The 10,042-nt window shown below is 34.6% G+C and overlaps 2 protein-coding genes across 2 annotated transcripts in view; both read right to left on the reverse strand.

Moving 5' to 3' along the window:
• Positions 1-3,386: 3,386 nt before the first annotated feature.
• On the reverse strand, positions 3,387-7,348 carry Smp_210590 (sad1/unc-84-like protein; the record flags this gene model as incomplete). Its single annotated transcript, XM_018789226.1, has 4 exons — positions 3,387-3,584; positions 4,336-4,516; positions 4,871-5,102; positions 7,246-7,348. Coding segments are annotated over 4 exons (714 nt in total), but the record flags the coding sequence as incomplete, so codon positions are not given.
• Positions 7,349-9,520: 2,172 nt separating this feature from the next.
• Positions 9,521-10,042, reverse strand: part of Smp_180080 (hypothetical protein) — a gene marked incomplete at both ends in the record, with an annotated part of 32,712 nt that continues 32,190 nt past the window's right edge. The window contains one exon of the mRNA XM_018789227.1: positions 9,521-9,727. Coding sequence (XP_018654692.1) covers positions 9,521-9,727 — 207 coding nt within the window. The remainder of the gene's footprint in view (positions 9,728-10,042) is intronic.

The raw sequence follows: 10,042 nt of genomic DNA on the forward strand, positions 1-10,042 counted from the left end.
ACAGGATGATTTTGACCCCTTCCTATACGTTGATCAATGATTGTAACCAGTCAGATACGATTGCATTCAGTTCCCAGATTTTAGCTAAAATATTAGTCAACCTGATCGCTAAAACTGAACCACTATGCTTAAAGACCTCTGGAGTCAATACATCTGCTCTTCCTCGTTTCAGATTAGCTATGGCCTTATGAACTTCAGCTAGAGTCGGGGGACCTACTTCAATGTACCATTCAGGCTGTTTGGGAATGGTGGGTAACTCTAGAATAGCTGAAGGCCAGCTGAACTGTGCTCTAAAGTGTTCCGCCCATCGTTCTAAGTGTCTGGGCTGAGAGCAGATAAGGGTTTCGTCTTTTTCCGGGATTGTTTCGCTTACACTTGACTTTCTAATTCTGGTGACTTTAGTTGTCCATGGAATTTACCTTTGGCTTCCTCGTTGCTGAGTTCAACTCTAATGGGTCTTCTTAATGTGGCTTTTCCGCGTCCAGTAAGACGCAAGCAAATACATGCTCGTATCAGAGCATGGTCGGAGTCTAAAAATGTATTCCAGGAGATCTGCTGGCTGATTTGACATAGACCACGTACGTGGAAGGCTCCAATATGTAGTTTGTAGCGAGGCTTCAGTAGACCTGGGATTGTATTTCGCTCACTAGAATCGTTGGCAATGGTGACACATGAAGAGGAAGTTTGGTGGTAGGAGGATTAATAGGAATTGAAGAAGGGAACTGATTACGAATACAGTGGTCTTGAGTGCTGCCCACCCCGTGGAAGGGAATTTTTATAGGTACCTGAAAAGGAAATTAGGTTAGAGTTGGTCTTACTGACCCGAGAGCGTAACCGTAGTGCCCAAGGAAAAAGCGCTTGGGCCCGTCACACATGATCTGTTTGTGGGTATTTCTGTGTTAGCTCCGTACTTGTTGGGACCTTACCGCCGGAGACGGATATCAGTGGGATAAGGCGAGGTGTGTATTTTTAGGGTCGACCTTTTCTAACACCAACCCTCCTTGTGGGAAGGAAGCATCGCTGTTATACTGGTTGTTTGAGGGAAACCCTTTACTGCTGTCACACTTCCGTACAGTCAGCAGTACGACTTCGCCCCAGGACTTTGGGTTTGCTGCTTTTAGTGTCACCGCTCTTCAACCGACCTGTCTGGCGTGGTAGAACCTTGAGGAACGAATGTTCCGGCCAGTATGTCCCAATAAGTTCATCATGATAGGCAATCCCGACCACCACACCAAGATAGCAGTAACGGTCGGGCAAAGATATTTCACAGTAGTCTATTACCTGCAATTTTACGCTGATCAATATACTAAGAACTTTTATTCATAAAAGTGTTCAGTTTGCGATCTTGTGTGTAACAGGCTGATTAACATTCAAAACAATTTTTTTGTTTGTCATCAAGTTTAACAGTCAACTGTTCACTATCACTTTATTTTAATTGAGCACTTTCTTTATCTTGGCGAAAAAACTTAAGTAATTTTGCTTATCCTCATAATTTACAAAATCCACTTATTACTACTTTCTCTTATGTAGGTGAACAATAACGGTGACCATAGGAAAAGTAAATGAACTGGGGGCTAATTTGCACTTATTTTATTGTATGCGGTCTTTTCATTATTGTATTACAAGATTGTTTTCAATACAAATATACTTGATTGGCAATCAAATATGTATTTTCTAAGCGGCTCCGGTGTAAGAAAGTTTTTGTTTTTAGGGTTTTGCGTCGTACTAACTTATTTATAGAAGAGTATTGATTACAACACAATAAATATATTTAAACATAAAACATAAAAGCGATAAAATCAAATGGTTTAAAATGTTACAGAGCAAAACGTTTGATTAGGAGGATGACATGAGGGCACAATAATCATTTTGTTAAGAAAACAGTGATTGCAGTGTGTACAGAGCAGCATGAAGGGTGACGTGTTACGTATATGTATCTACAAAGTATTGCTGAACTCTGATCATGTAATCATATTGCCATGAACTCGAAAGCGATAAATACACGTATATTTGGGATGTCCGTGATTACTCAGTATGACAAGTTCGACAAATTGGATAGATTTTGAATATTCCTAAGGAAACAAATAAACAATTACTTAAATTGCATATATGATGCAAAGTAATCGTATTGACTTAATGGTGTACGTATTTCGTCTAAGAGTTGAATGTCTGGTTCAGAAAAGTTATTGAATACCCTTTGTACAAATGTCTAGTTCCTATTACCACGTAACTCCGTAATAATCTGACTTAAGGGTAATTTCACTCCTACTCCGTATGATTCCATGCAAGAATTGTATATAAATAATTTGAATTGATGTATTCCGACAGTCTGACCGATCTAATATAATCATTTTGACTTCACCTATATACCTTACAAGTTTATCTCTTAGTTAACAGTGACACGAGAAAGTTTGGTCGTCTCAAAAGAGTATTGTTCATCGATTGAGTCCTCCACAAGAATTCAGTACTTTTTGTATTATTTTGGAGTGTGAGTTTGAGATGGGAGTGAGAGAAAATGCAATACTCAATTAGCCATACAATTGTCCTTAGAATCAGCCAACTTATACACGTATGACTGATTTTAATCTCAATAACCTTCGTTAAAGCTACTGATCGATCATACATATAAATAGTCGCACTAGTTCATACTATATCTTCCATCCGAGCCAAATTAATGAACGCATAACATTCTTTTGTCAAGCTTATTCATTGTTTGACAAAGAAATCTTTGTTATCCGCCAATTCGAAGTATAAGACAAAGGGAATGCCCCAAGAACGATAGAATGGATGACAACGAAAAGTGAAGGTAATAGTAGGGTTAATTCTTGACATAATATGATGAAAACCCAATTGCCTACAATCGATGTAGAATATTTTAATAGTATCAAAGTAACAGGAAATTGATTAGGCAGATTCACCAGTCCAATTCAAAACAAAGTTTGATTCCCTAAATTCCTATATACTTATTGTAAATACATTTGAGAAAGAATAATTTTGACTCTTTCTTAGCATTTGAATTCGAAATTAATTTAGTGTTATTGCATCAAACATAAAACTTGTAACCTTTTAGCTTGCTTATCATCATGGTATATATGTTTTGAAGACTAACACAGTAAGCTGTTAAGGCAGGCTAAAATTGGTTTCTCGACATTCTAAGGTCAATGAGTCCAAATATATCTATATACTTTAATAACAAGGATATTAGCTTTATTCATCACTATTTTCATCCCCGACTTATTTACGGTAGCTATTACTATTAAATGATGCAAATTGGATTACCAACGGTCATTGGGCAGCATTTTCGTCTTACAAACAATGAGCATTCTTGGTTCGAGTCTATCTTTATGGCGAACAAAACTCCCAGTCAAAAATGTCCATTAAATCAATTACTTAAGTATTCCTAGAATCTTTTTTAAATATCTATTAAAGCTTATAGAAATACGTGATACGTGCCTGTAAGTTTCATGTCTTACATGATAAGTAATGAAACTTGCCTTTATAGGAAAATTTTGTATGGGTCTACTATTCACATCATAGGTAAATTCTCCCAAAACTACCCCATCATCATATTCTGTTTGAAGTGCCTAAAATTGTGAAATAACAAATCAATGTTTAGACAGCGTTCGCTAATAATTATTTTTGAGATAAAATACTAAATAAGAAACATCGAATGAAAATAACAAAGGTGGAAACCACTAAACGTCCCCTGACAAACAGTTGACCAGAAATTAGTACGAATACTCTTTACTAAAAGAATAATCACTGCGAAATTTACTTTTCTTAACGTAACTGGCCTCGAGAGACACTTACATTTATTTTTGGATCATGAAGGTTATCGATCATCAGTAGACCGGTCAAGTGATGAGAAAATGATATTGTAATAACACTACACACATTGAACTTCGGTTTTCTTGATATTAGACATATTTATTATCCATGCAAAGAAAAAACAATTCACAAGATGATATAAAATGGATGGAATATGGCTAGCAGTGGAATCAAGGTCGCGGGTTTTGTCTTATTCGGGACTCGTCAGCTTGGGTTTACCTACATCCCAGACTTGGTGTTCACTCCGAGCGAGTCTCACAGGATGCTTATATCTCAACCAACATTGATCAGATTTCAGTCAAAAATGACGACGGGATAATCTTAACCATTTTAAATCGAATTATAAATAAAAAAACATGTACACCTTGGCATAAAAACCGGAACGATACAGATAGACTATTGTCCTTACTCTTACAATTATCCATTCCATTAATTTAAAATAAACTTAGTCATTAAATCGCTGATGTATCGACGGGAAAAACACATCAACTGTGTGGATTCACTCACCTTCACAAGAAAATCCCTCGGAGCTGAGTCCAGTCTACCATTTGGCGCGAGTTCCCTTGGTAAGTGTTCTAAAGTCACTGAACTGATAATAATTGGAGACGATAGACGAATGATAGCTTGACCCTTACTTCCGTGAAATGGCCAACAGTCCCCAGGATTATTACCAGGTTGGAGGATTGTTCTGTAAACAAGTAATGAGAATAGTGATCATTAAAACTATGGCGCTAGACAACAATATCGACGTCTATTCCTAGTATGTTCATGACGTAAATGAAAATAAGTGAATATGCTGATGAAGGTAGAAAACAACATATTTATAGTTTTATTCAGTGGGAATTAAAAGGCGATCGAGGTTTCATGCTAGAAAACGTGTTGTGCCTTAAAACCATAAGGACAGTTTGAATGCACAATTTTATCGAGATTATTCGACTGTTTTATCTGGGAAATGTTCCAAATTACAGTTAAAACTGACATTACTCTGAAACATTAGAACGAAAAACAAAGTGTATCGTAAAAAACAAAATACACAGCTTACCGAGGAGAATTGCTAAGACGGGCTAAAGGCAAGCCAAAAATACTAAATAATGACGCGCCTTCTGTATATGTTTTTGTACAACGTGTGCCAACAATAGAGCCTCCAGATGATTCTAAAGCATAATCTGTAAGACCGGTTCTATCAGCTGCAAATAGATGAAGAGCTTCATCAATCATTTTAGCTAAAGTTGCTTTGTTTTCAAGTGAGTGTGGAACCAATTCCGAATGACGATCTACGAAAAGAAAACAGAACCTCGAGATGAAGCTCTCATAGCAAGGTAATCACAACGCGAAAGCTTTTCCTCTTATTAAAAAAATTGTCAGTTAGAAATACCTGATATTCATCCCTGCCTTTACTTGGCAAATATATAAAGTCTCTGTTGAGTAGATGAACTCAAACGACGATTGGTTGATACCTGCACACATATATCAAATTCCTAGACCCTATGTTATTTATATGCATTTTGTTATATCCCAGAACTGTTAAGTGTTTATTGTGAGTCTTCGGTCGAAGTGTGAGAAAACAGCTAAGTGGTTGGGTTTATAGGACTAAGAGAATAAAATAACCCAACGATTAGGCATATATTTCTTATTGAGTTGAATGCCGCTACAAAAGTATCTTCATTATTCGTTTATTTTTGGAAGGCAAAATATTGAATTCTTAATGTGAATTTAGGAAATATCGTCATATAAAATGGTAAGGCTTTCGATGAAAGACAGTATACTAATCTCTGTGGATACGAAAAATGTAATATATATATATATATATACTTGAATTGTATAACTATTAAGTAACTAGACTATTATATATGTCTTAAGCTCTCGATTAACTTATTAACTACTGTTACACGATTTATCATTCATAATCTGTTGTTAGTTCGCTATTTATAGTCTCCCTTACTCACAGCCACTTTTGTATTGATCGTTTATAATTGTTACTTTTCACTTTATTGTATGATATGGTCTCGTATATCCGTGTATGTACTACGTCTGCTCGAAATATAATTTAGTGGAGGCTGACATCTGGTCTGAAGGGCAGGACAGAGAGAAGCTGCAGGATCATGGACCGATAAGAACCTAGAAGATGAATCAAGGTTACTAGTGCGTGTTGGACGTGTAATTGACCAGTTCAGAGAGAGAAATTATGATCCTGATTGATGGCTTTTTCGTGATTTCGGTAAGCAATTACAAGTTATGATAACATGGGGAACGGAACTGCACTGACCTATGCTCATTGCACACAGGAAGAAAAAGTGGATGGCTTAAGCACCGTTCCAATGGTTTTTCCCTATATATCGGTGGTATGTTGGAGGCAAAAGCTAAGAAACAATATATCCTTCACACAATCTCTATCAACAATCAAGGACATTGCGCGATAGTTGGATAAGATAAGCTTCAGAATGGATACACCTAGATATGTAACTGAGATCAGGTAACATAGTATTTTACAATGTCTGATATAGATAAAATGGAGATTTATGCCCTTTGCAAAATGCACTCTGGTTAAGAAACAATTTAGTTTAGAAGTATTTTCTATCTGTAGTATTAGGTCAAAATCGACTACAAGTAAACTGGATGATCCACCACATATCTATTTAATTCTGATGGCAAGTGAAATATATTTTATCAAACAAGAATGTTAATAACTCCATTATTAGTAATTCATGAATATTTTGTGAGTGCATGTAACACCATTGTCCAGAACGATTCATATTTTCAAGTATAGTTACTTAAACTTTTTTTAAAAGGAGTGAATGACAATAACCTCAAGTAATCAAGCGGAAAAATGTTTTGTGAATTTCATTAGGACACTAGAAAGACTTGTGATTGCTTTCATTCATATACTACGGTGGTCCTAAGATTACTTGGCATGTGAAAAAAATTTTCATCTCAGTATTGTGGACAATCCTGCTTCGGTTTGGGCACCCGGGCAGTATCACAGCCCTCACACAAATCAAACGAGATTTGTGTGGCGCATATATATCTGGTGCTCTTTTGTACCAATATAAATAAATAAATAAATAGTGTTGTATATCCAAACAGTAGAATGATTTAAGCGAGTGCGCTCAAAGATATACCATGAGAACTTCAAACAGACGACTAAACAAAAACAACAATGAACTTAATGATAAAATAATCGTATGTTTATGATATTCTAATAAGTAGAAACTGAAGTTCTGACATTTCATAACTTAGTGTAAGCCATTTCAGAGTAGATAAATAAATAGTCAAGTCACAAAACGTCAGAAATTCACATTTCTACTAATTAGAATGTCACAAAGATGCCATTATTTTACCAATAACATTTTGTCCAATGCTCAGCTTACTTGAAATTACTCAGTAAAACTTTGGTATTGATATCAATAAAGAACTTACTGTAAATTAATTTATCAACGGATTCTTTTGCCAGCGTAGATACAGTTTGTCTAAAGTAAGTGAAAAGGACACTATCACTGTCCCTTAATTCATTGATTATAGTCTGTTTAAAAAAAAGATATGAAGACAAGTATGGAGACGAAACCACATGCACTACTACAAAGACAAACGTACATACCTACAGTTCAAATAAAACACTAGTGCTGTTTAAAAATCCTGCGACGAGTTATGAGCTTAAAAAGAATTATTAATAATAAATTATTTATCTGAGAATTATTGTTAAAAAAAAGATGTTTCGAAACTACCCTGAATTGTTTATTGTAATGGACTACTACACGATGTTGAAAGAAAATCGTGACAAGATAAAGAATTCAACCAAAAAACCCCTGCATATCAAGTAAAGAGTTCAGTATTTTGAATTTCTTGTTTAAAATTGACTTTAATCTTTTCTTTTCTACCTATTAGAATGTCAGTTATAAACTTACGATAACCACCTTCTTGTTTCTGTCTCCTTATTCCCATTTGAGAATGATTAGTCTCGATTGTACAAAAAATCTGTAATGCAATCACAGAACTTAACAATATACTCGAACATTTTACATTCTATGGTATCTATTTGAATAAGTGCCCTTTTGTTTCTTTGAATGGAGTGGGTGGATTTTGAAGCTAGTAAATTAAACCATTTGGAATAATTAAGCACTTTACAATGACTGTTTCCCTAATCGTAAAAAAAACAGACGGAACATGAGTTTTAACCTAGATGAAATTTTACCATTTACTTTCATTAGGTCGTTTAATTTTATTCATTTCCGCAACCATTTCAGTACATATTCAGAGATCCTAACTAACTAAATCATATTTACTCATCCTTATGATGTGTGGTCACAAATTGATAAGCAAAATAGGGTGTAACAAAATCGTTTACATGCCGCTTCAGTTTTTGGTAAAGCACAAACCTTGTTGTTTCAACATAATGACTTTTGTTGCATGTTGCATTTTACCAACAACTAATTTGAGTTTTAATTTTAACACAAGGCTATTTAACTCGCCTCTGAAGGTAGGGTGATATAGACAGACTTTTGGTACCAGATGTGTGATAGGTCTTACTATACTAGAACTTCTCCATTGATTTATGAATTTTAAAAGATACCCATTCCTCACCAATGTTCTGTTTAGTAGCCTTACCTTGTCTTCAATAGCATCGTTCGTATAAACACGATCAATCCTATTACAAAGGGCCCTTATCAACCCCTGTTTGTATTGAACTGAGCAGTAACTATGATGGAATGTTTGTCTATACTTTGGCAGAACTGAAAACGCTAATTAACAAATCTATCTGAAAGACTGAAGATAAAGTTAGGTGATAGCACACACTATATACTATCAATAGTTCACATCCAGAAAATAACCAGTAAAAATAACGAACAAAATATCCCAATACAGTTTTTGCAAGTTACCGAGTTCTTGCCAAAACACCATCCGTTAAAACATAATATTACAAGGTAGTCTAGACATACTATATCAATGTAAACGTCAGAAAACAAAACAGTAAATATCTGCTGCTCAGGTAAGCGAGAAAAAATTGACAATAATCTTACCTCTTGGACGATTTCTTTAATTTGAGTTGAAAATGACTGAGAGAGATTAGTTATAGCAAAATTCATCTGTTCAATAGCTGCATCATGGCAATCCTTCTTAATTTCTTCATCTCTTGAGCATTTTTTCAATTCTGTGAATAAACGTTTAATAATATTGAGCACCATGAGTTTAATATTTAAATATGTACGATATATTAGTACTGACTGGTTGGTCTGGATTAAAAGAGAAAATGTAATATGTCTCATGATGTGAAGCTCCAAATATAATCAAAACGTTCTGTCCCAATTACCACAACACAATAATACTTTGAAGGCGAAAAATACCGCATAGTATTGATTATTAAGAGAAACAACTTATATTGATACAAAACATTTAAACACGTATTACGCGTAATAAGATCAGAAACTGTATATTCAAGGTTGTTTAACAGATGATAGAAGGCAAAGAAAGTAACAGGATTTTGGTATACATGGATAGAAATGATGACTAAATACGTTTACTCCTAACCTTATAATTCCTCAGGTTTTAAATAAAAATGAATATCACTGAGTGTACGCTATTAAGGAGTTCTAAGTTAGGGAGATATATTAAATGACATACTGATTTTTTAGCAACCCTTCAGCTCAGGCAAATTTATAATGAAAAATTCATGCAGTCTTATTGAAAAATGTCACATTTACATAAAAACTGATGCTTTAAAATACCTACCATCTTTAATGTATGTAAAAGTGGACTTAGATTCTTCATTCAACCTTTCTAAATCAGAGATGCGTAGTGTTAATAAATTGATTTTATTTTGTAACTGAAGTAAATTGTTTTCAAAATCTATAAACTTCTTTGATCGATTATTATTTATAGTCAACTGCGAGTGTAGCCTGTGAAGCTAAAAGTATAAAAACATTGGTGGAAAACGAATTCAATTGAACGGAACACCAGATAAATAGCTGGATCGAGACATAAAAAGGAAAAAAAATCCTGGCAAGCCCTTTGAATATTCCAGTGAGGTTAAACAATCCTAGAGACAAGTATTTAAAAAATAGTTGATTGAAAATCGATCAAAGATTCATCCTTCATATATTTTGCAGAAAAGCATATCTGACATTAAATAGGAATAATATATTTGTAAAATCTCAGCGAATGAATTTGTAGTAAATTTACTACTACTAGTAAAATTTACTACAAATTCATTCGCTGAAAT

This window comes from Schistosoma mansoni, chromosome W, assembly GCF_000237925.1.
Source record: "Schistosoma mansoni strain Puerto Rico chromosome W, complete genome".
In the NCBI taxonomy this organism is placed as follows: Eukaryota; Metazoa; Platyhelminthes; class Trematoda; order Strigeidida; family Schistosomatidae; genus Schistosoma; species Schistosoma mansoni.